The sequence below is a fragment of the Catharus ustulatus genome, chromosome 21, assembly GCF_009819885.2.
Source record: "Catharus ustulatus isolate bCatUst1 chromosome 21, bCatUst1.pri.v2, whole genome shotgun sequence".
NCBI classification, from domain to species: domain Eukaryota; kingdom Metazoa; phylum Chordata; class Aves; order Passeriformes; family Turdidae; genus Catharus; species Catharus ustulatus.
Window position 1 is genome coordinate 1,771,127 of NC_046241.1, and position 25,979 is coordinate 1,797,105.

The following is a 25,979-nucleotide window of genomic DNA, read 5'->3' on the forward strand; positions in this document are numbered from 1 at the left end:
GCTGGTGTCAAATTCTGCCCCTGAGGTCCCAGCTGATCACATTTTTGGGTGTCTGCAGTACCTGGCAGCCCTGACTGCCCAGCTCACCTGGCACTGCTGCTGCTCCTGCAGTTTGGGAGGTGATGCCAGCCCAGCCCTGCTGAGCTCTGCACCCCTCCATGCTCCCAGCAGGGCAAACCCCTTCACCTCCATCCTCGGCTGTGCTCAGCTCACGGCGTCTCCAAGCCCAGAGGCTCCTGCTTTGGGGGGATTTTGAGCAAAACCCAGCTGTTTTGGTGAAGCAGCTGCTGCTTTTGGTGCCTGCAGTTGGCTGAGCTGCTGGAGTTTCACTGCTGAAATCTCCCACGCACTGCACAGCCCCAGAGCCTCCTCCTGCCCATCCCTCCTCGCCCGGGGAGGCTGAAGGAGCTCCTGCTGCTCTGCCAGAGGCTGCACCACTGCCTGGCCCTCCTGGGAGGACAGGGTAAGTGTCCCCTGGGGCTCTGTGTGGGGCTTTATTCACATCCTGCCTTAACAGGAATTATTTCTGAAGGCAAAGCTTTCCATGGGTGTCACCCCAATGCTGTTGGGGTTTCTAAGGGCTGCAGCAGGTGGAGGGGTTTTTTACATAAAGGATGAGAAAATCTCTGTCATGCTCAGAGCTGGAGGGCTGGATGTGGGTCCTGATTCATCCCCTTCACATCTGCATCAGCTCTGATTATAAAATCACAGAATTCCAGACTGGTTTGTCTTGGAAGGGATCTTAAAGCTCCTCTTGCACCCCTGCCATGGCAGGGACACCTTCCACTATCCCAGGCTGCTCCAAGCCCTGTCCAGCCTGGCCTTGGACACTTCCACTTCTACTGCTGCTCTCCAGGCAAGTTTGTGGCTAATGGTTTGTTTGATTTCTCTTCAAGTTAAACTAAAAGTAACTTTTCTTATTTCTGCTTTGCCTTGTTAAGTTAAATCCCATTTCGAATTCTGTAGTAATTCCTAGGTGTTTTCATCTCACCACTCAAAATTCTTCCTCTCACTCAGAGTACAGATCCTCTGCCTCTTTCATGAAGGAATTATTGCATATATGAAAACTTGCTTTCTACAGAGTAGGCATTGAAGCCAGGCTATGGCTATGGGGAGGGGGGAAATAAAACCCAGGGGATTTTTGTCACTGTGAGCCAGCTGCTGTCACAGTTTGGGGTAGGAAAGGAAGGACCCACTTGTTGCCATCTCTCTGCTGTGGGGTGGGATTCTGAGCCTTGTGGATGATGGTGCCAGAAGGCAACAACAAAACATTATCAAAAAGCCCTTGATTTAGAAAGGTTCACTTTTTGGGAAGGACAGTGAAAGACAGAGGAAAGTAAAGGGTTAAAGTCTGCCATAGCCATGCCTGTGTTAGGTGCCACTGTTGTTAGCAAACAAAATCAGCATTCCCTGAGCCTCTGGGTTAGATCCCAGATTTACCCAAATGAGGGTTAAAGGCTACACTGAGGAGATGCCACTGAGGAAATGTCAGGCTTCAGGAAGCCCTGCTGAGGACAAAGTGGCTCCCAGCAGCTCCTGAGCTGTTCACGTTCTGCACCCTGGCAGGGAGCACAGGGGAGGGGCAGGTTCATTGTGGGTATCTCTGCCTGACCAAGCCAGGAGACAGCAAAGGTGCCTCTGTCTGAAAACACATCACTGGTAAAATGTCCTCAGGCTGTCTCCACCCTGAATCTGTCCCTCATCCCTCGGGATGTGGTGCAGGGGGCTGAGAGCATCACTACACAGAGCCCTTATCCCACAGGGCCCTGAGAACTTTGGGGAGGTGCTGGGATGTGCCACGGGCACAGCCCAGAGCCGTGCTGAGCAGCAATGGGCACAAGAGCCAGGTTGTAAATCCAAGTGCTTAAACATAATCACAGTGTGATTTTGGGAACAGCCACAGGTGAATGTGAGGCTGACAAGTGGCCAGGGAGGTGTTTCACAGCTGGTGAATGGGCTGAAAATCTGCTTCCCAAAAAGGGGAGCAGTGCTGGTGCTGCCCTGCCAGCCTCATTCCTCACCCAGTCTGTTGCCAGCAGGAGCCTGGCACAGCCTGGGGCACCTCGGGGCTATAATTGTGCTCAATGGGAGCAGCAGCCTGGGAGGATGCTGTGCCCCCAGCCAGCCTCCCCCAGCTGCTGCTGCTTTTGGAGCCAAGCAGAAACAGCATCAGCTCTTCCATGTCCTCCCTCAGCACTGAGTGGTGGTGAACATTTCCTGTGCAGCTCTTTCTCTTCCTTTTGTTGTGCTCTGGGGTTGGGTGGTGTCACCTCCAGTGCTGGGGACAGCTTGGGGCACCACAAGATATGAAAGATATTGAAATATTACAAGAAAGATGTTGAACCATCAGAGAGAGTCCAAAGGAGGGTGATGAAGGTGGTGAAGGGCTTTGAGGGGAACTCTGTGAGCAGCAGCTGAGGGCACTTGATCTGTTCAGCTGGAGCACACTGAGGGGAGACTCATCACAGTCATCATTTCCCCAGAAAGTGAGAGGAAGAGGAGGGGCAGGCACTGATCTCTGCTCTGGGCCAGGGACAGGAGCCAGGGAATGGCTGGAGCTGGGCCAGGGCAGGCTCAGGTGGAGCTCAGGGAAAGGTTCTTCCCCCAGAGGGTGCTGGCACTGCCCAGGCTCCCCAGGGAATGGGCACGGCCCCGAGGCTGCCAGAGCTCCAGGAGCGTTTGGACAGCGCTGCCAGGGATGGACAGGCTGGGATTGTTGGGGGGTCTGGGCAGGGACAGGGGCTGGGCTGGGTGATCCTGTGGGTCCCTCCAGCTCAGGATGTTCTGTGATTCTGTGATGTCAAGCTCAGCACAGCAGGTTTGACACTGATTCCCACAAGGTCGTGTATTTATACATGGAAAGCAAGATTTGGCCCCTTGCACCTGCCAGGTGTGCTGTGGAGGCAGAACAGAGTCACAGCTTTTGGCCACAGGTCCTCGGGATCAGGGATCTTTGGAAGACCTGCTGCAGATGGAAAACGTGCTCCTGGTACTTTCTCCTGTCTGCTGTGATCTCCTGGTATCCTGGGCCGTGTCTTGCACCTCTTGCTCTGAGACATTGCTGGCTGCTCACCCTGGCACCCCCCTCCACATCCCCTGATTTGTGTTGGCTGATGACAGCTCTGAGGAGCTTTGCTGTCTCATTTCACACGTGCTGGGCACTGACTGAGTGTGAAAGGCCAGGAGCAAGCCCAGACATTCCTGGGAGATCTCTTGGGGCAGCTGATGGAGATGCAGACCCTGAGCTTCCTCCTCCTCCTGCTCTGTCCCAGAGCTCCTGGGAGCAGCACTGCAGACTTTGGGGTCTCTCTCTGTTCCTCCAGTGCTACTGAGGGGCTGTTCCTGTGGGCAGGGACTCCCCTGGGCTGTAAGGAAGCTCTGACCAGGGACCTCTCCTGCCCTGTACTGGTGGCTGGATCTCCCAAATGTGGGACTTTTCACATTGCTGAAGACCCAGACCTCATTGGGTGCAGGTAGGGAAAGAATTTACAGCTACAGTCATAAATCATGAGGAAGTCCAGTGAAAATTGCCTGTGAATATCTTGTGCTTTCTCTCTGCCATCAGGAGCAGGGGTTGGGTGGGTCTGTGTAAACTTTCTTTTTGATCCCTGGTCGTTGTTTTACCAGGGCCTGAGAGTGCTAATATTGATCAGCCATCTCTCAGGAGCTCACTTTTAGCCAGCAGAGAAAGACCGGAGGCCTTACTTGATGAGTTCCACAAGAATCTTTATTTTATGCAAAGGGGGTCAAGCAGGGATTCTCCCAGAACAAAGGAGAGACAGTCATAAGTTCAGGGGGAAATCTAACTACAACCAATAAAAGTTTATACAAAGAACAGCATCCAATCTAAGTGAGAAGTTCTAAAGGTGAACTGACCAATTACACAGACTAATTTCTAACCAATTATCTTCCAAAGTGTTGGAGAGTGACCAAATTCTTAAGGAATTTGGCTCAACCTTGGTATCTAGGATACCTTATCTATTATAGCAAGTTCCAGGGGCCAGGGGAAGATGGCTTTGGAGGAATTGTACAATCCACAGATCTGAATCCAGCACCCCAACACAAGGGAGAATAATCCATGCCCAGACCCCTGGCTGTCCCTTGGCCACCCAGAGCAGCTCATGTTGTAGTGATCCAAACTGAGGAAAAGAAGGGAATGAAATGAGGACTAGAACAGGAGACAGAGAGAGGAAATTCTCCCTAGGTAAGGCAACAGCTTGAAGTTGGGGTTTATTTTTAGGATCTGCTGTAAACTCAACCTGTGAGCATGACACAGGATCCACATTTCACTTCTCCATCCCTCAAACTGGTCTGAATTGTTCTTCCCTTTTCCATCTTGCCTCTTTCAATGGAAAACCTGCAGTTAGCTGAGAAACTGGGATTTGCTTTTTGCATCAGCAAAGCCAAGTACAGAGACCTGGATTTGCTCTGGGTTTCTGGAAAATGCTGCAGTGAGAGCTGCTGTGGGAGGAAGCAATTCTGCATCTCCCAAGAGGAGCTGGGCAATAGTTGGGATTTTCATCAAGGTTTTTGTTCCCAGTACCCCGTTTTGGGTTTGGGGTCTGCTCTAACACAACCCTGCAAATAACCTGTTTATCCTAGAACCTGGCATCAAGGGCAGGGCAGAAGTGACTGACAGGCTTGTTTTCTAACTTGGCTTCTCTGTACTAATTAATTCCTTGATTAATCCCCACCTGCCTGCCTCACTGGGGTTGCTGTGAAGCTTAATTGAATTTGTGTCTCTCCTGCACCTGGCAAGCTCAGAGGAAAGGTGTTGTTCCCTGCTGTCAGAACACTCTTGTTGGATAAATCCTGTTGCCAGCAAACTGCACCTTGGATCTGGGCTCTTACTTAATGAAGGAAATACTTTTGGATTAGGGATTTGATGCGTAAATAAGAGGACATTAGTATATATCTGTAGAAAAAGTTTCTGTTTCTATTCCCACATTTGCCAAAGTTCCCAGCAAACAGATGAAGCCTCATATTTCAACACTCAGCTGAGCAAGAGATGGGTAGGAACTGATTCAGGATAATCCCTTTTCATTCCACCAGGGAGCATAACTCTAATGATTTTGGTACTGGTCAACATCCACCTTTTTATTCTTAACTAAGTGTTCATTAGGGATCCCCTTGGGACAGGCAGCTGTGAAGCCCAGAATTGTTCCCAGGCATGGCAAATAATAACAAGGAATTAAAACATATCTCCAGTCCTGCAAGCAGTGGTAGCTCAAAACCTAACCCAAGCACTCCCAAACCCTCTTGCCTCTCCTCAGTTTGAGCAGTTACTCAGCATTTAGTAACTCCAGTAAAATCCTTCCATTCCAAACATGTTTGGTTTAAAGGAACTTTTGGGAATGTGGTCCCAATATTCTAATATTCACTTAGAGGTAAATGGTTTTAAGCTTGTAAAATTTTAAAGTGATTTCCTTATGCTTTTCTGAGATGGATTTGTGTGCCTGGAAGGAGCATGACCACACCATTCCTTGGTTAATCCAGATTATCACTGTTCTAGGGAACTGGGAACAGATCCTACAGCCACAGCTCAGAGTTTCAGCAGAAAGTCATGAGTGCAAACTTCCTTCTGCACATTCCCTGGTTTTCCCACAACCCTTCCTGCCCAGGAAACATCAGCTGTTTGCATATTAATACTGATAATGAGCGATGGGAGGTTTTTCATGATGTCAGAGCCCAGGTGCCCCAGGGGAGGAGGGTCCAGGCTGCTGACTCAGGGCTGGGGACAGCCCTGGGTGCAGGGCTGAGGCTCTGTCCCACTGCTGTGGGATCTCAGCAGTGCCAGCCTGCTGTGTGTGGGCAGCCCGAGCTGCCAGGGCCTCCTGCCCAGCAGGAACGGTGGCCATTGCCCCACATTTTTAGGTGGTGACTTGCAAAGGTGCTTCCTGTGGCTGAGCTGGCAAAGCCTGACCACAGCAGGGATGGACGTGCCCTGCCAAAACTCATCCCACTCTGCTGCACTCACAGCATGCTGCCCTGGCTGGGTGCTCTTGGGAAAGATTTACAGTAATTTCACGGTTATAAGCTGCACCATTTTGACTAAAATTTTGGTCCGAATCCAAAGTGCGGCTTATAATCGGGTGCGGCTTATATATGGACAAAGAATGAAAAGTTGCTGTTTTAGTTTGGAGGACAGGTGTCTGCTGAGAAAGGCAGGAGCTTCTCTTTGAAATGGAGAATGTAAACCCCCTCCCTCCAAATTATTATAATTTTGAAATTAAGAGGCTTTCAGGCAAAGATATGGGAATTAGGAATAACAGTTCTTTACTAGGGAAATTAAAATAGAAATACAGTACTACAAAGAACAAACCCCAAACCCTGACACAGTCAGAGTACAACCTGACACCCGTCAGGCAGGGTGTTGGCAGCAGTCCCATTCCATGGTGGCTGCATCCTCCTGCAGTGACAGATGTGGCTCAGTTGGAGCAGTGCTCCTGTACAAGGTGCAGTTTCCCTCCGGAGCTCCAGTGGTGATGTGGAGAAATCCGGTTTTCCTCTGGAGTCCAGTGGAGAAAGGGGCTCCCTTAGTGTCCCAAACCCTCTGTTTTTATCTTGGTAAGAAATGTTGGGCTCTTCCCCCTGGCTGGAGCAACTCCCAATGGGATGCAGTAATTTTGTCAGTTCCACAGTGGGACTCAATGGCCATGAGCAGAAAATGACTGGCTGGAGGAAGGATGGGTTGTGAAAAGATAAAGAACAATGCCCTGCCTGGTTTCAATGGATGCCCATTAGCAGAATATCTCCCATGGAGATCAGGATCACTGCCCCACCCTCAACAGATGGTGATAGAACAGATACCTTTTATCACACTCTGTATTGTAACGTGCGGTTTATAATCAGGTGTGGCTTATGTATGGACAAAGAATGAAAAATTGCCAACACGTGGCGTGAGGCCACCAGACCAAACTCCTGTTCAAGCAGGGTCAGCCAGAGAGGGCTGTCACATCCAGGTGGCTTTTGAGCATTTCCAAGGATGGAACATCACCTCCCTCAGCCCTCAGGCAGCATCTGGCAGCTCAGGGTGCCATCACCTTTGGTGGTGGCTCCTGTTCAGGTCAGTGCCCACCAGAACCCCCAGTTCCTACCTGCCTTTCCCTGGTCCCCCTCCCTCTCCCATCCTGGTGCTTGTCCCTCCCTGAGGCAGAACATTTTATTTCCTCCCTGTGGAACTCACTAAGATTCCTTCCTCCCCATTCCCAGACTGTCCAGGTCCCTCTGGCACATTCCCCATCCCTCCCAGCTTGGTGCCAACAGCAAAAATTGTCAAAAGGACATTCTGCCCCTTCATCCAGATCAGGAAGATGTCAAATTAGAATTGGAGCCAGGATTTCTAGGATTGACCCCTGGGATAGAGAATCAGTCACTGGCTGCCAACTAAATTTCATGTCACTCCCCCAGTTTTCAATCCACTCACTCTGCTCCTCCAGCCTCAACAGCTCAGACCCCAAGAGTGAGGGCTCCAAATCACCAAATCAGTTTTGCAGTGTTGGAAGGGATTAGCTGCATTTTCAAGCTTATTTTGCACCCAAAACAGCTGGAAAATTGACGTGGGAAAATCTGGAGGTCAGTCAGTCATCAAGGGTGACATGCAGGGAGCAGAGCTGGAAACTGAAAAGCCAGGTTCCCCCCTCCCACCCCCCAACCAGGACCTTGGTGACTTTTCCTACTCTGAGCACAAACAAAACCAGTTTTAAAAGCTCCTGTCCTGGCAAGAGGCCACTTGAGTCTGCCTGCACCTCCAGGGCTGCTCGCTGATGGAGGTGGGAGCAGGATAAATATTTTCCAAAGGGATTTGTATGAAAAGGTGCCTTTGGATGTCCCAGGCATGAGTTGTTTAAAAACCCCCATATTCAATGAGATCTGTCCCACTGGCCTGTGTTCAGCCCCGTGCTGAGCTGGCTTGTGGCCCCTGCTGGAGTCAGCCCCCCCCAAAACCAGCAGTAACCATCCCAAATCCATTTCTGCTGGAAGTGAGTGATCAGTGGCTGCTTTGCACCTCCCTTTATCCCCAGAAGATCACAATGTTCATTTGGCCCAGCATCCCCCTGCCCCAAGGGGTGTACCAGCCTTTCCAAGCCCAGCCCAGCTAAAAAATGATGAGCCAAGAACACCAGTGCCAGCCACTGCCATGAGATCTCACACAGGTCCCAGGGGATGTCTGGAGAAACTCCTGGTTCCTCCTCCTGCACCTCCTCCAGCTGGCCAGCAAGGGCTCATCCTTGTGCCTCAGTTTCCCTCCCAGCCCTCTGCTGAGGATCATCACCCATCCTGAGGAGGGGAGGCTGTCAGGGATTTCTGCCTGTGCTCAGGGGGTTGGGGGTGCAGATCCCATCCCGGTGCTGGGGCCATGTGGGTGTGGCACGGAGGGATCAGGGAGGGAGCAGCCCTGGCCAGCCCCAGGGTGCTGCTGGAGCCTTGCTGGGAGCACTGGGAGCTGCCTGGTAAGGGCCAAACACGGCATTGTTTTGGCTTTCTGCAGAGGTGAGCGATGGGGAGAGGGTCCCAGGGTGCCCATGGGGCAGGGGGCAGCCAGCAGTGCCCCAGGGGACTGGCACTGTCCCAGCAGCAGCTCCAGGTGGGAGGAGATGCTGGTCCCTGGCTCCAGGCTCTGTTATTTTTCCAGGTCCATTCCCAGATGTAGGCAGGTGGTGCCACCAGGGGTGGGAGGTGGGTGGCACCTGGGTGAGGGACCAGGAGGGGATTCCTGTCCAGGGCTCCTCACAGGACTGGGAGCAGCCTGGAAAGGGCTCCCTCACAACCTGCTGTGCCCAGGCTTGGTGGCACCTACAGGGTGTCCCCTCCTCAGCAGGATGCCATGGGCAATGTCACTATGGCTGATGCATTTCCTGGCTGGAGATCCCACGGGTGGCATTGCACAATTCCCTGGTTTATGGCCCCTTTTCCTGGGCTCTCCCAGTGGGCTGCTCTGGCTCTGCTGGGGCAGGGGCTGCTTCCTTCCCACCTTTCCTCATCCCTGCTCCCTCTGCCCAGAGCTGGGCCAGGTGTGAGGCTCAGGTGTGTCCAGCCAGGTGTGAGGGACAGGAGGCTGCACATCCCCGCCCAGGGCACTGCCCAGAACTGCCAGGCTGGGATGGGTGAGACAAACCCCAGAGAGGGTGTGGGGGGCCACGAGCCTCCCCTGGCTCTGGGTGGGCACCCTGGGGTTCCCAGTGCTGCCCCTCCCTCCAGCTTTGTGGGGTTTGTGGTGTTTGGATGTCTGGGGGGTGAGTGGGCCCCAAGGAGTCCAGTGACACCTCCCCTGTAGGATGGAGGATGTTGGTCTCCCTCAAGTTGCCCTGGCTCCTGCATTCATCCATCATCCATCCATCCATCCCTCCATCCATCCATCATCCATCATCCATCCATCATCCATCCATCCATCATCCATCCAGCATCCATCCATCCATCATCCATCATCCATCATCCATCCATCATCCATCCATCCATCATCCATCCAGCATCCATCCATCCATCATCCATCATCCATCATCCATCCATCCATCATCCATCCATCCATCATCCATCCATCCATCCATCCATCCATCCATCCATCCATCCAACATCCATCCATCCATCCATCCAACATCCATCCACCATCCATCCATCCATCATCCATCATCCATCCATCATCCATCCATCATCCATCCATCCATCATCCATCCAGCATCCATCCATCCATCATCCATCCATCCATCATCCATCCATCATCCATCCATCCATCATCCATCCATCATCCATCATCCATCCATCCAACATCCATCCATCCATCCATCCATCATCCATCCACCATCCATCCATCCATCCATCATCCATCCATCCATCATCCATCCATCCATCATCCATCCATCCATCCATCCATCCATCATCCATCCATCCATCCATCATCCATCATCCATCCATCCATCCATCCATCCATCCATCATCCATCCATCCATCCATCCATCCATCCATCCATCCATCCATCATCCATCCATCATCCATCCATCCATCATCCATCCAGCATCCATCCATCCATCATCCATCATCCATCATCCATCCATCCATCATCCATCCATCCATCATCCATCCATCCATCCATCCATCCATCCATCCATCCATCCATCCAACATCCATCCATCCATCCATCCAACATCCATCCACCATCCATCCATCCATCATCCATCATCCATCCATCATCCATCCATCATCCATCCATCCATCATCCATCCAGCATCCATCCATCCATCATCCATCCATCCATCATCCATCCATCATCCATCCATCCATCATCCATCCATCATCCATCATCCATCCATCCAACATCCATCCATCCATCCATCCATCATCCATCCACCATCCATCCATCCATCCATCATCCATCCATCCATCATCCATCCATCCATCATCCATCCATCCATCCATCCATCCATCATCCATCCATCCATCCATCATCCATCATCCATCCATCCATCCATCCATCCATCCATCATCCATCCATCCATCCATCCATCCATCATCCATCCATCCATCATCCATCCATCCATCCATCCATCATCCATCCATCCATCCATCATCCATCATCCATCCATCCATCCATCATCCATCCATCCATCCACCATCCATCATCCATCCATCCATCCACCATCCATCATCCATCCATCCATCCATCCATCATCCATCCATCCATCATCCATCCATCATCCATCCATCATCCATCATCCATCATCCATCCATCCATCCATCATCCATCCATCCATCCATCCATCCATCCACCATCCATCCATCCATCCATCCATCATCCATCCATCCATCATCCATCCATCCATCCACCATCCATCATCCATCCATCATCCATCCATCATCCATCCATCCATCCATCCATCATCCATCCATCCATCCATCCATCCATCCATCCATCCATCATCCATCCATCATCCATCCATCATCCATCCATCCATCCATCCATCATCCATCCATCCATCCATCCCTCCATCCATCATCCATCCATCATCCATCATCCATCCATCATCCATCCATCCATCCATCCCCGTCTTCCTCCTGCCTGGCTCTGGGAGGCTGGAGAGGGCCTGGGTCTGCACATGGGGCTGTTTTCTATAAAGGGACTCTCTGCACCCCTGGTCACCCCAGCCAGGACACCCTGAGCAGTATTTAGTGATTAAATGAGGTGCTGTGTCCTTCTTCCCACCCTGCCACAGGCAGGACTTGGGCCAGGGGTGCTGGGGAAGTGTCCCTGTCCCCAAGCCAAGAGGACATGGCTGTGCCAGCTGAGGCTGTGTCAGGGCAGGGCTGTCCCTGTGCCACTGGCTGGGGACCAGCAGGGAGATCCCACGTGCCCTGAGGTGACAGTGACATCTGTGACCATGGGCTGGACACTGTGCCAGCACTGTCCTGCTCTCCAGAGCTGCTGAAAACCTGAGGTCCCCAAGGAGGGGTCAGGGTGTCCCAGAGTCTGGAGGAGGGGGCTGCCCCAGGCTGGGTGCTGTGGGGAGGAGATGTGCTCACATGTCTCATGTCCCCAAGTGCCATCAGTCAGAGCGGGGCTGGAGCAGCTGGAGAGGGCTCAGGGCAGTGACTGTCTGCAGGCTCAGGGCAGTGACTGTCTGCAGGAACAGGGCTTGGGTCTGGCTAGAAGAGGCAGAGAAGCACCCCCAGGGTTTGCCCAGAGCTGGAACAGGCTCCTGCTCCCATAGAACAGTAAATTTGACTTTCCTTTGTGACTCTTCCTCACTCGTTCTGTGGTCACTTGAGCCAAGAGGGCAGCAGAGCCTCTGTCTTCAGCAGCATCTTGGGCAGGGGGGAAATGACACCTGTAATGAGACTGAGCCCACCAGGGACATCCCAGAGCTCTCTGGGTTCTTACCAAGGAGTAATTGGTGACTCTGCAGCGTGGAGAGGCCAGAGGGTGGAAAAGGGGTGATTTAAGGTGTGAGAGGTGCCCTGGCTGTGGGGGAAGCAGTGCAGCAGCTGACAGCCCTGGAGATGCAGGTGAGAGGGGAGCAGAGACAAAACTGTTCCTTGCAGGGGGATTTCACTGCCAGATTTTGGGCAGCTGAAGAGAGAGGGGCTGGAGGGTGCTTTGCTCCATGCTAGGGAGTAAAACAGGGAAAGGGGATGGGGCATTGACACTGGCTGTGCCACTGCTCCAGCTGCACACAGAGGTTCCCAGGGAGCAGCTCTGGCTATGCTGGGGTGTCTCCAGCCTTGCTGGGGTGTTGGACCCCACTGTTTGGGCTGGAGGCTCAGATTTGGGGATTGCTGTGCATGGCTGTGCCCCTCAGGGCTCACCAGCCCCACGTCAGCAATTTGGTGTTTTGGGTTTGGCTGCTGAGACAGGGTAAATCCAAGGATCATTAATGTCCCTGGTCTTGCTGGGCAGCAAGAGAAGGGCAGGTGAGGATGTGGGGCTGCATCAGCAGCTCACCCCAATCAGTGCTGGGAGAGGATTCCAGGATTTGGGCACTGACAGAAGCTGCATGGGGCTGGCAGCTCGGGATGAGCACCCAGGGGGATAACAATGGAGTGGCTGCTGCTGTGGCAGGAAAACAAACCTGTGTCAGCTTAACCTCAGCTGGGACAGGGATGGGAACCAGCATGGATGGGGATGCCCTGCTGGAAAGCAAAAGGAATTCCTTTTGGACAGATCTACTCTCAAAAGGAGCTAAACAAGGCCAAAATGAAGTGCTCAGAGAGTGTTTTCACCCAGAACAAGGGATTTTCTAGGGCTCTGATTTGGTTTAAATTCACATTAAAGCCCTACCAAGGGGAATCCTGGTTCTGCCTTTGTAGGATCTGGGTTGGGTTCCAGCCTCTGCAGTTCAAGCCCAGTGCCCACAGTACTGAAGCACATCTGGCTGTTTTGCACTGCAGGAACCTGCCAGGATTTACCTTTACCTTTTCTTTGTGAAGCGGCCTGCAGTAAGCTGGCAGCAAGGTGGTTTTCCTTAGAAAACAAACCTTTTGGCCCCAAAATACCTCCCCAACTACTCAGACATGGGACCTCTTCAAGGCAGCCTTGTCCTGTGAACCAAAGGCCAAACCCTACAAGCTCTAAAGTTGCCTTCAAAGTGCTTAATTTTTTTTTTTTTTTTTTTTTTTTTTTACCCTTTGAAAGTCCCAGCTCCTGAAATCATGTGATTACAAGGAGATGACATTGCTGAAGAAAGCACTGGGTTTGGGTAAGCACTGAGAAAACAAAAACCACCAGCGAGGAGCCTCCTGTTTTCTTCGGAAAAATCCCCTCATGACTTGGACAAACAAAGTGGCTCCGGTTTGAAGGCGCTGCTGGCAGCAGCCAGGGCTCAGTGTGGGCAGGGAGGGAAGTGAAAGAGCTTTGCAAAATGGGGTTGCCAAACAGGATACAGGCTGGGTGAGGAGGCTGTGGCCTGCCCCCCTGCATCCATTGCTGGGGCTGATAATTCTATTTACATTAAAAGGGAGCTAATCCTTTTGGTGGTTCACTTGTTTAGACTCTGCTCTGAGCACTCTGCTGCCATGGGGGCTTTGGTGCACTTGGAGATGTTTGATATTCAGCTTTGCTAAAGTAAAGGTTGCTGGTTAAAATTCCCTGGGTTTGCAGCCCAGGATTCTGGCTGGAATCTGGGGAAGGATGTCACAGGGCAGCAATCACAGAATTGCAGTCATTAAAGCTGGAAAAGACCTTTGAGATCATCAAGTCCAACTGCCAGCCCAGCACCACCACTGTTCACCACTATGTCCTCAAGTGCCACATTCACACATTGCTTTGAACACTTCCAGGGATGGTGACTCCATCAATCCCTTGGGCAGCCTGTGCCTATGCTTTACAAGCTTTTACATTATTTTTTTTTTCTTAATATCCAGCCTCAATCTCCCCTTGTGCAACTTTCCTCTCATTCTGTCACTTGTCCTCTCTCTGAAGCCAAGAGCTGTGTGAGAGCCTTTGGGACAGGGCTCCTGCCTTCAGTGTGGGGAGCTCCAGCTCATGGTTTCTGTCTCTGAAGAGATGAGAAAGTAATTCCCCCTGTGAGTCAGAGCCTGCTGGGTCCTTCTCTGCAGAGATCACAGGGAAATTGGTCCCTTGTGTGGTGCCCTGGCCCCACTGCTTCCCTGTGAGCTGTGAGCCCTGGTTTGTGTCCCAGACAGCTTTTCCTTCCTGCCTGTGAGTGATCCCAGGGAAGGTCTGGGTGAAATTCAGCCCAGCTGCTCACCTATCCAGTGGGGTTTGTGTTCCTGCTCCTGCCTGTGCTGCTCTTTTCCTGCCCTGGCAATCAGCAGTTTGGCTGGAGATTGTCCCCCCTCACTCTGGTTTCCTGAGGCTGGGCGTGTGTCACATGCCCCCTCCTTTGCCCCTAATTTCCTACAGCCTGCAGTGACTGTCACAGGTCAGTAAAGTGATAAATAAAGTAAATTCAAATGAAAGCCTGTCAGGGGAAGCTGTTTGGGGTTTACACCCGGGGTTTATTCTGTCTGTGAGCTAGAGGAGTGGGGCTGCTCAGGGCAGCTCAGCTGAGCCCCTTCTGCTGCTGTGGGGAGCAGCCTTACCCTTACACACACCCCTGAAGCTGAAAATAACCTCCAAAATGTTGTTCAGCCTGGAGAAAAGGAGGCTCAGAGTCTTTTCCAACCTCATTGATTCCGTGATTCTGTGAAAACTGTTTATTAGAGCTTTCTGCAAACAGACCCCAATGCAGCTCTGTGCTGTGAGAGAGCCTGGCTTGCACTAACCTGCACAGACCTGTGAGGGGATGAGGGCTCAGGATTTCAGCTTGGTGCTGCGTGCTTTGGTGGCCACTGAGTTGGGTTTCCCAGGTGTATTCAAGTGTGACATAAACAATGATGTGTATGTGCATATATATATGTATTTATATGTCATGTATATATGTATTTATATGTGTGTGTACAGAAAAAGGTATGGCAGCACTATCTGAATGAAGACAAAGTGGTTTGGGTACAAATCTAAGGAGATTTGCTATTGCCTAAATGTTTTTTAATTGTAAAAGAAAATTCAGTTCAGCTGTTTTGCAGGAAAAGTGTAAAAGTGCTGTGTCCCGGGGACAGGGAATATCACAGCCCCCTTGGGCACTGGGTGGTCTCAGTGTGGCTCTGACCCACCTTGGCCATCTCCTGCCACATCCCAGCACATTCCCAGCCCGTTCCTGCAGCCCTGCTGGGCCACCCACCTTCCCCCACAGCATCCCCCGGTTTCCTGAGCTGGAAAAAGCCATCTCCTCCAGCTCAGTGCATGCAGGAAAATTCCCACCTGCTCTGCCCCCAGCTCCTCTAATCCCTTTATGGTGTTTGTGCCGGGCTCCTCCTGCCGATCCTGCTCTTTGCCTTCCCTCTAATCTCCCCTCCAAACTGTTTGGCAGGACAAAAACCAGCCCAGGTTGTTCCCAGCGAGCCTGGGGAGAGGGAATGTTCTCCCAGGGGAATCCGTGCTCCAGGGCTCTGGGAGGTGCTTTGGGGGTTTAACAACCAGGGAGAAACTCCCTCAGCTCTGAGCAGTGTCCTGGATCCTGGAGGATGATTTAGAGCAGAACCCAAACTCTTCACCCAAAACCCTGCTTTGTGCCCAGGGATGATCCTTCTTGGGCGAGTGTGGGAGGGATCTGACAGCCACAGCCCAGCCCCCTGTCCTGCTGCAGCATCAGGGAAAGGTGGAAAAAGTCACCCCAGGAGGTAAATCACTCCGTGTTTAACCCCTTTGTAGTAAAATGTGTTACTGAAGATTTACAATCTGAAAAAATTTCCTAATGATTTATTACTATCCAATCAAAGCAAAAATTATCATTGGTGTGTTTTGGCAAGGCTGGAAAATACTCAGGCTGACAAAACCTCGAAGTCAGAGAGATAAACGCTGAAAAGTATTTAGGGCTTGGCCAGGTCTCCCTAGGATGGGTCTCCAGACTGATCCATCACCCCCCCCCCCCCAAAAAACAGACACTGGGAAGGGGAGCAGCCCTGCTGCATTCCTGTGGGCACTGGGATGACATCCCAGATGGCACCAGAGGTGATGGTGGGTCCAGGCTGTAACAGCAAAGTGGAATCAGCTTCTCTCCCTGCTGTCCTCTCTTTGCTGCAGCTCTAGGCTTCACAAAGTCCTCTGGAGATTTAATCTGTGACCTTTTACTTCTCCAAGGACACCCCTGCTCCCTTTCCTGCCCTCAGCTCTGCCGCCTGCCCGACCTTGGGCCAGTCACTGATTCCCTGGTCGGGAGCCTCAGTTAATATTTACTGTACCTGGTGTGGAGTGGAGCAGGCAGGAGCCTGCTGATTGCAGAGCGTGGGCTTGTTTGGGGTAAAATGTTAATCCAGAGCCTCGAGGATCCAGGTGTGAACTGTGCTGGCTGTATTGGTGCAACAGGGTTGTTGCTATAGAAATAGCTGGAATTGGGCTGTGGTGAGGTAAGGATTGATTCCCAGGAAAAACTGACTAAGCAGGTGCCCAATCTTATATAGCAGAAACACTTTTCCCTGCTTATTAAAATTCTTTTAGGTATGAAATAATTTTGTATATTTGGAAAGCTGCCTCAGGGGTGGTGTTTGGGCAGGGATGGCACTTGGGGACCTGGTGCAGTGGTGGCCTTGGCAGTGCTGGGTTAACAGCTGGACTCGATGGTCTTTTCCACCCTTAGGAATTCTGTGATTCCACACTTGTGCACCCACAGGCTGCTGCTGTCCCTGCTGTCCCCAGACACCACAAACCCACCGTGTTTGCCTTCCTGGGGCAGGTGGGCTCTGACCAGGTGAGGAATTATTGGGGGTTTTGGTACTCAGCGATTCCAGCTGTTCACAGAGGAGCTCTGCTTCCCCATCCACGTTAACTCAGCCTGGATTTGGTTGCATTTCTCTTGGCTTTGAGCCCACTCCAGCTCCAGGGTGTCTCTGCACAGGTGGGCACATCCAGGAGGGAAGGCAGAGCTTTCACTGGGAATAAAATGAGCCTCTCCCCTACCCAGCTGAGTCAGGAAGGGGCAGGGGCTTGGCTGGACCCTCCTATCACAATGAACACACGGGTGCTGGTGCTGCTGTCTCCGAGGGATGCAGCTCCCCTCTCCTCGGGTGGGGCTTGCAATCCTTCCCGAGGGATGCAGATCCATCTCTGAGCTTCCTGCTCAGCACCAGCTGCTTCTCCAGCCCCGAGGCCGGTCCCGCAGGCTCCAGCTCCCGATGGAGATGGAGATGGAGATGGAGATGGAGATTGGAGATGGAGATGGAGATGGAGATGGAGATGGGAGCAGGGAGCCAAGGACCTGGCGGAGCCGCTGACGCCTCCCCAGCACGGTGCTGGCTCAGCGTTGCAACGCCTCCGGGAAGGGGCTGCATACCCAGGGCTGCGTTTCCTCCTGCCCTGGGACGATTTCCAAACAAGAATGAGGAAATGCTGAGCTGTGCAGCCACATTCGTGGATGTGTCCCTGAAATACCCCGCAGAGGGAGGTGGCTGCTGTCGGGCTGCACCCAGCTTCAGTTGCAGGAGACCCCGAATGTCACCGGGGCGGTGTCAAGGACACGGGGGAGACCTGGCTGGGTCTGCCACTGCTGCTCCAGGCACCTCGGGCACATCCCCGTGTGCCAAGCCCCGTCCCAGGCGCTCTGCTCGGGGCAGCACCCACGAATTGTGGGGTGGGTGACGTCTGGCCCGCCCGCAGCCCGCTGCCACTGATGTCACCGCCCGGTCACCAAAATTGCTAATTAAGTTTTGCCTCTCTCGCTGCCAATCTCATTTCCTGGTTCTTGTGCAATCCTAAGTGCTCTCAGGTTTCTTCCCGGTTCTTTATCTGCCTGCGGGACCAAAACACCTTCAGAAGAAAAACAGAGCTGATGTCTTGGGTCAGTACCCGGGGAGGAGATGTCCTGTGGGGGGCAATCAACCATAAAGTGGTTTTTTTAGCTGCCCTGGTGTTTTGCAGAAAAACATTCCTGGGGGTGAGTCAGGCAGCCGCAAGCATGAGTGTGCCTTAAGAACCGGGGGAATTGGCAAAAACCCAACTGCTTTAGAGCCCAGTCATGCCATTAAGTCTTTTCTCCTTTTATAACATCGAAAAACTGCTTCAAAGCCGAGGCTGGAGAGTCGAGGCGCGCTCGCCCCGCCGGGTTTGCTGGCGGAAGGGGGTTGTTTGGAATCTTGCCCTCCTCCCAGAAAAAAATCCGGGAGTATTTGAGATAAGCCCCGGAGGCGGCGGCACGGGCTGTGCCTGTGCTGGTTGTGCATTGGCACGTTTGGGGTCTGTCTGCTCCGACACGTGGGAGCCTCTCAGGCAGGATCTATGGAAAACTGGGAAGGCAGCGAGGCGTTTAATTCACCTAATTGGATCTGCGTTCGGTTCAATAGCTGGAAATTGCTGCTATATTGAAATAATCGACTCAAATTCACACCTGTTGGCTGAGGATTTTTAGCTGACTGTATTTCCAGCAGAGCATGTACTGAGCGTGGATAGTTTGAGAGTTTAAAGAGACTCTACTACGCTCTGGTGCTTTAAAATTGTGCTTTTAACTCAGCGGTTGAAAGACGGGAAGGGCTGAAGTAGGAGATTGCGGTGTTTTCCCAGAGGCTCTCCCTGCCGCACTCGGCCTTTCCTCCCTTCCAAGGAAAGGCTTGGGGCCAAACCCTGCCCTGCAGCCACGGGGGGGCTGGAGCCGGGTGAGAAGGGATAGTTCCTGGGGTGTCCAGGGCAGGATGGGGGTGGTAGGACTGCCAGGCTGCCTGCTCCTGTCCCCAGGACCACCCAGGCATCCAGATCCATTCCATCACACATCCACAGGGCATGGGCCCAGCCAGACTTTGGGATGCTGGGGGAGCACAACCCAGCAGCCTCCCCAGCTCCCCCCCGACAGCAACTTGGCAGCGCTGGGAGAAAAACACCTGCACACGTGTACGAGGGCAACCCTACACAAACAAGGGGCCAAAAGGGCCCGCAGAGAGGGGACAGGAGGTGGTAAATACAATTTTCAATGAGTTACACCTGTTTTTTTTTTAAATAAACGACAAGTTATTTAGCCCATAACTCACTGCTTTTTATATAAAGCGATGCTTTAGCCGCGGGATAGCTGTCGGTTTCAATAAGTAATATTTTAATCAGAAAAGAAAGCAATACTAAACATGCTCAGTGGGTGTCCCGGAGGTGGGGGCCGGGGCCCGGGGCGGAGCCGCCTCCGCGCCGCCCCCCGAGCGCCGCGCCTTTAAAGCGGGAGCGGAGCGGAGCGGGCAGCGCTGGGGCAGGGCCGGTGAGCGCGGGGGCCGCGGGTTCGAGTCCCGCCGGGGGGAGTTGGGGTGGCTTCGTACGGGCTGGGAGGTTGGGTTGTAAAATCCCCGAGGGGAGACGGGCCGGGCACTCACCTGTGCGCCCTCGCAGGGCCGTCGCCATGTCGGTGTCGCACAGCTCCAGGCTGAACAAGCTGGTGCGGGAGCAGTATATGAGGCTGCCCCAGGATGGCAGGGTTCAGGTCACCTACGTCTGGATCGACGGCAGCGGCGAGGGAGTGCGCTGCAAGAGCAGGACCCTCGATAAGGAGCCTAAGAGCATCGAAGGTAACGCGGCTGCTCGTCCCTCCGGGTGATGGGTGCTGTGGTGGAGGGCCCTGAGCGTGGCCTGGGAAAAGTTCTGGGGTGCTTCGGGCAGTGGGAGCTGGGACAGGCTCTCCTGGTTGCGTGGCACCGGTGATACCTGTCGCAGCTGTCCGGTGGAATTGCACCAAGCAGCAGGGTAAATAAATACCCAACCTGCGTCCCTGCGGTTTGCTTAATCCGCTAATCTCTGCTATTAGCACTGGGTGGGAAGGGGAGGATGAGTTCCTCGCCCCTTTGCGCCAGGCAAACAGGCACGGAGACGTGTTGGCATCTGGGTGAGGGTTTGGCAGAGGGAGTGGAGTGGCTGGGATTGATCCTGCCCGTGCCTGATGGTGCTGGGGGGTGAACACACTGATGGGCTCCGGGGATGTGCAAGAAAACCTCTATGGCTGACATCCCACATGGAACTCGGTGCCCTTTGGGTGCTCCATCCTGGATCTGAGCCGCCGTCACTTGGCACAATTCGTATATGGAACTTTTTCCAACCTCACTCCCACCTCCGTCCCCGCAGATGTCCCCGAGTGGAATTTCGATGGCTCCAGCACGGCACAGGCAGAGGGCTCCAACAGTGACATGTTCCTGGTGCCGGTCTGCATGTTCAGGGACCCTTTTTGCCTGGACCCCAACAAGCTGGTGCTCTGCGAAGTGCTTAAGTACAACAGGAAACCCGCAGGTGAGCACCCCCGGCTCCCGAAGGTCACCCCTTATTATTTAGGGTGTCGCCTCCCCCAGGGGCCGCTTGCTCGGGACCGCTGGCCTGGGGCGCAGCTGAGTGCCGAGCACTTGGCCCGAGGCTCCGAAATCCCAGCAGAGATTGTTTGCAGGAGGTTATTTGCAGGAACCTGTTTTAGGAGGTTGTTTGCAGGAACTTGTTTTAATGGCACAGGGCGAGGAGAGCAGTGGAGTTCATTGACGGCGCTCGCCAAAGGCACCTCCCGGCTTGAGCCTGAGCTCGCCCCACATCGGGGAGAGCAGGGCTGGAAGTGCGGGGGTTTTAGTGTGCCGGGGTTGTGGCTGCTCTTCTCGCTGGTGGGAGGCTGCAGAAAAGGAAGGAGAAGATGCTGAAACGGCGTGTGCTCGCTCAGAGTGACCTTTTGCAAACAGCCCCAGAACGCGCGGCTCCTGGTGTTATCAGCGAGTCTGCAGTCCGTCTTGTCCCTGTGATAAAGCCCCAGACACAGGAAAAGGAGCCTGTTTGCAGGGACGCGCTGAGGGGCTCCCGGAGGGGTTATTTGCCGCAAATAACCGGATATTTGCCACTCGAGCAGGGCTGTACCTCGCTGGGTGCGAGGGGGAGGGAGAGGACATCTGCGGGTGATGCAGCTCTGCCGGGAGAGCGGGGGCTGCGGGCAGGGATGGTGAAAGACGGGGCCGATTCCTCTTCCAGCAGCGTCCAGACGGGTGGGGGAAGTGTCTTCGCTGAGATTCCTGCCCGGCAGCTCCTCCGCTGGAGGAGTTTGTAAAGAGAGCTCCTGATCGCGGGGCAGAGAGCTCAGCCCAGAGCCCTGGTGGGGAGAGGGGTGCATCCTCCAGCCCTTCCCGTGCTGGCTTTCCATGGACCTTAAGGGATGTGTTGGGCTCAGGGGAAGAAATTGTCTTACCCGTGCACCCCATCTGCCACTGCTTCCCTCCAGCCCTGTGCTCTGTTGTAGCTGCTCTGGGGTTTTATTGCAAGTTAAGGCAGAATGTGCAGCCTGGAGCCTGCCTGTCCCTTTCACACCAGGTTTTTTTTCACTGATGTCTTGGTCCAAGTTCTCATTCCCTCTGCCTGGCACGTTGTCCCATGTCTGGACAGTTCTCTGCTATCTGTGTTTTCCTGGCAAAGCCCCAGTTGCCTTGAGCACCTCAAAAGGCCAAGGCAGGGCCAGTCAGTCTGAATGCTAACCAAAATGATGGAGCTGCAGAAAGATAAGGATAATTGAGATGAGATTGGTAGAAGGAGAATTCAGGTGAAGGAGTGATAGAAGTCCCTGTTCCCAGGTTCTGCTGAATGTCTGTAGGATGAGCCTGAGGTAAAGCTCCTGGTCCTTCAGTGAGTAAGAGGAGGAGGATGTTCATGGGCCATCAGCAGTGGTTTGGGGCACAGGGTAATTAAACCCTCTTGACCTGTGGCCTGATGCTGTGATGATGGAATAACTGCCAGGAGGAATTCGGTGAGCAGGAAGGGGGATTCACTCATGATTTCCTTAAAGCTTCTGTGGGAAGCACTTGGCAGTGGTGGAGCCTCAGAGGGGGATGGAGCAGATTGGTAGGTACTGGCTCACAGCACGGCTCTAACCCAGACCTCTCTGCTCCCAGAGACCAACCTGAGACACACGTGCAAGAAAGTCATGGACCTGGTGAAGGACAGCCACCCCTGGTTCGGGATGGAGCAGGAGTACACACTGCTGGGCATCAATGGCCACCCCTACGGCTGGCCCGACAACGGCTTCCCTGGCCCGCAGGGTAAGAGCCCCCTCCTGCCCCAGCCCAGAATGTCCCCTCTGCTCCCACCCTGCTGCCTGTGGGGCGCTGGGCGGTGGCAGTTCCCATGCCCAGGCTCGGTGCGGCTTTGCCATGGGGCTCAGCCCAGGCAGGGGCTGTTTGCCCAGCGCACCTGGTGCCCCGTGGCTCACGTGAGCCGCGCCGCTCCCGCCGGACCCTGCTTGCACAAACAGCTCAGCTGCACGACTTGTTTGGCAAGGGCTGGAGAACCGGGCTGGAAAAACCTCCTCCCCTTGGCTGTCGGGGAAAGGGCTTGGCATGGCGTGTTGTGCCCTACTGCAGCTCCTTGGCTGCCTACTGGGAGAGAGCCAGAGGTTTCCCAACCTGGTTCTTGTGTGGACCGGCTGCTTGCAACATCTCCCTTCCCCCAGGCGGGGAGAAGATCTTTGCCTGACCTGCTTGAATGAGGAAGATATCAAACCCCAGTGAATTGGATTTTCTAGCAGAGAACAATGCCAGCTCTTGTCACAACAATCTCGGACGCTTGATGTGCTCAGAGGGCGAGGGAGGTGCCCCGGGGCAGACTAAACTTTGCTTATCTCGAGGTCACCTCCCGTTTGATGTGTTACAAGTATTATTTAACTGCCCAGATAAGGCTGAGGTTGCTCAGATGAACTGCTCACACTTCTAGTCCTGGAGCTGGGGTCGGTGGTTTGATGTCCTGTGGAGAGAAACATTTTAATTCCCATAAATCCTCTGCCCGTGGCAGCAGGTACCTGGGAGTGTGGGATTATACTACAATGCTGTTGTTGCTCCCTGAAGTTTCTCTTGGGTGGTGACTTCTTGTTCTTTCCAGGCCCCTATTACTGCGGGGTTGGAGCAGATAAGGTGTACGGGCGTGATATTGTGGAGTCCCACTACAAGGCTTGTCTCTACGCGGGGGTGAAGATCTGTGGCACCAATGCTGAGGTGATGCCCTCCCAGGTAGGTGTGGATGGCCCCAGGCAGTCCCTTCCCAGTGATGGATGTGAGTTTATTGAGGCTGGAATAACCCAGCAACTCCCAGCTCCTCTGGAACACCCAGTCCTCACTTCGGTTTTGCTTAGGTGGGAGCAGCTGCACTGCTAGAATGGAAATGTGCGTTTGATTTTCTCCTAACTCACCCTGAGCTCCTTGCACAGCTCAGCTGGAGCAGAGCTCGGAGCTGCCCCATGGGAGCAGGGATGTTGGGGATGGCAGGAGCTGGGACAGGCTGCAGGAGCACCGTGTGGGGTGATGGGGTCTGAGCCCTGCTCTGAAACTGGGATGGGATGTGGCCTTGGGGAGCAGTTGGGAGGATTTGAGTTTATCTGGGAGTGAGCAGCAGGGAGCCCCTGATTGCATTAGGCAGGTGGTCAGATTGACCGACTGAGGGCTGCTGACTCTTCTGCTGCTGATGTGGCATTGATAAGTGGGGGCTTATCAGCAGTGGAGCTGAGGCAGGACTGTTACCAACCCCGCTGTTTGCCCCAAATTCTTAAAGGTCCTTCTTGGCTGCCTTCGGCATCCTGGGCCCAGGCTCTTCCCTGCCAGCAGCCGTAAGGACGTCACCCAGCGCTTAGTCACTGTGGGTGGTGCAACCCTGGCTCCAGCTGGGCAGGGAGCAGCCCTGGGAAGGACTAACTGGCTCCTTGGTAATCCTGTGCCCTATTTGCAGTGTGGTCCTGCTCACAGCAGCTCCAGCCTCAGTCAGACTTGGTGCTTATTTAGCTCTGTTTTGGTTAAAAACCCATCTGATTTGCTCTACATAGTGATGAACAGTTAATTCCCTTTATTTTTTTGCATGCCAAAGTTGTCCTGTTTGCTTGACTCAATGCTCCCCATCCTTGTTGCTGTTCCCAGCCCCAGCCCAGTCTGGGAGAGGCAGTGATGTGGTGGCTGGGGAGGCACCCACCTCTCCCATCCTTACCGGTGCTTCTGCTCACTCCTTCCAGTGGGAATTCCAGGTGGGCCCGTGTGAGGGCATTGAGATGGGGGATCACCTCTGGATGGCTCGGTTCATCCTCCACCGTGTCTGTGAGGACTTTGGGGTTGTGGCCACTCTGGACCCCAAACCGATGACTGGCAACTGGAATGGCGCTGGGTGCCACACCAACTACAGCACCGAGGAGATGCGGAGAGAGGGGGGTCTCAAGTGAGTCTGGGGGGGCTCAAGGGGAGTCTCAGGACTCCCTGGGATGTACCTGGGAGGTTGGGGGTGTCCTGGGCCATATGGATGTGTCTCCCTACCTCTGTGGCTACACCAGGCAGGGTTGGGGCTGTTCCAGCTCATTATTTTAAGAGCAGCGGAGCATATGAAGGTGTCCCCTGGGCTGTCCATGTCCCTGCACAGGAGGAGAGGGTGACACCCCCCAGACAGACCCACTGAACCCCCTCTCCTCTCCCACAGGCACATTGAAGCTGCCATCGAGAAGCTGAGCAAGCGGCACGATTACCACATCTGCGTGTACGACCCTCGGGGCGGCAGGGACAACTCCCGGCGCCTCACCGGCCACCACGAGACTTCCAACATCTTCGAGTTCTCAGCCGGCGTGGCCAACCGGGGCGCCAGCATCCGCATCCCGCGCCAGGTCGGCCAGGATGGCTACGGCTACTTCGAGGACCGGCGGCCGGCGGCCAACTGCGATCCCTACGCCGTCACCGAGGCCATCATGAGGACAACGGTGCTCAACGAGACCGGGGTGGAGACCAAGGACTACGCTGACCACTGAGGGCACAGCGTGGGTGGAGGTTCTCGTGCCTACAGTAGCTTCTCACGTGGGATTTGTGCCTGTGCGGTGTCTTCGGCTGCAAGCTCAGACTCTTTAGGAACCTCGCTTCTGGTCTTGTGAAACGTCGCCTTAGAAATATGTATTTTATAGCGAGAGGGAGGGGCCCAACCTATTTTCTCATCCGCTTTGTTTTTTCCTGGTTCCTGGTTTTATGTCGTGAGCTTTTTTTTTTTTTTTAAACTTGGATTGAATTTTTTTTCCCCTGATGGACTTTACACTGTGATGTACATAGATCCCAGCGTGGATGCTGCAGCTGCTGCTGTTTGCACCTGTGGAGGGTGGGTGCCTTTTTTCCATATCTCTGTTGCAAGGAAATGATAATAAATTTCCTGGCTGCGTGGCAGCTGGGTTTATGCTGTGGCAAGTGTGTATTTCTGTAGCTCCTAGAGCTCTGTGGAGGTTTTAATTTGGGTGGTGCTGGTGGGTTGCAGCTACTGAGCAGCCTGGGCAGGAGCTGGAGGAGCAGAGATGCCTGGAAGATCCTTGAGGCAGGTGCCTGGAGCTGCCTTGCCTCATTTTCTGGACCAAAGGCCATCTCCTTCCATCGTGATCCCAAAGGCAAACAGAGCAGTGCGGGCTGAGCAAACAGCAGCTGGTGGGCATTTACACAGGGTGTGTGCTGCTGAGTCAGCACAGCCAGCCCGGTCCTGGGCACAGCCAGCACAGCCCTCCCCTCTGGGGACTCCTGTGGGTGCAGGAGGGGACCCTGGGGCCATCCCCCCTGCTGCCTTGGTGAACCACAGAGTCACAATGCAGCTCCTTGGGTTGGAGTCTTTTCACAAGGTGGAGGACGTGGATTTATTTATAGAATCACAGAAGGGTTTGGGTTGGAAGGGACCTAAAAGCCCATCCAGCTCCCTCCCCTGCCTTGGGCAGGGACACCTTCCACTATCCTAGGATGCTCCAACCCCTGCCTGTCCCACCTGGCCTTGGCCACTTCCAGGGATCCAGGGGCAGCTGCAGCTTCTCTGGGCACCCTGTGCCACGGCCTGCCCACCCTCACAGGGAAGGATTTCTTCCTAATATCTAATCTAAACCTACTCTCCTTCAGTTTGAAGCCATTCATCCACACCCTATGAAATTCATGTAGTAAAACCCTGAGGAAGGGCGTTTCCATATCAATGGGATGTTAACAGCAGCCCCAGACCCTTGGGTCCCTCCACGACACAGCTGTGGGGTGATGGA

At 53.8% G+C, this 25,979-nt stretch overlaps 1 protein-coding gene across 2 annotated transcripts; it reads left to right on the forward strand.

The window, feature by feature from the left end:
- Positions 1 to 383: 383 nt before the first annotated feature.
- Positions 384 to 25,154, forward strand: LOC117005659 (glutamine synthetase). Of its 2 annotated transcripts, none has more exons than XM_033077591.1 (7): positions 384 to 463; positions 19,346 to 19,521; positions 20,072 to 20,233; positions 21,859 to 22,005; positions 22,841 to 22,968; positions 23,958 to 24,157; positions 24,413 to 25,154. In XM_033077591.1, the coding sequence occupies exons 2-7, from the start codon at positions 19,356 to 19,358 to the stop codon at positions 24,732 to 24,734; spliced, it is 1,125 nt and encodes a 374-aa protein (XP_032933482.1). In that variant the 5' UTR covers positions 384 to 463; positions 19,346 to 19,355; the 3' UTR covers positions 24,735 to 25,154. The 2 variants fall into 2 exon arrangements, with proteins under 2 accessions (XP_032933482.1, XP_032933481.1); XM_033077590.1 differs by lacking the exon at positions 384 to 463 and adding an exon at positions 19,166 to 19,217.
- The last annotated feature ends 825 nt before the right edge of the window (positions 25,155 to 25,979 follow it).

Excerpts from the sequence above, each read along its gene's own strand:
- LOC117005659 (XM_033077591.1), top strand. The coding sequence starts at position 19,356 with ATGTCGGTGTCGCACAGCTCCAGGCTGAACAAGCTGGTGCGGGAGCAG. Across the intron at positions 20,234-21,858 it reads GTACAACAGGAAACCCGCAG|AGACCAACCTGAGACACACG; the intron begins GTGAGCACCCCC and ends CTCTGCTCCCAG. Across the intron at positions 24,158-24,412 it reads CGGAGAGAGGGGGGTCTCAA|GCACATTGAAGCTGCCATCG; the intron begins GTGAGTCTGGGG and ends CCTCTCCCACAG.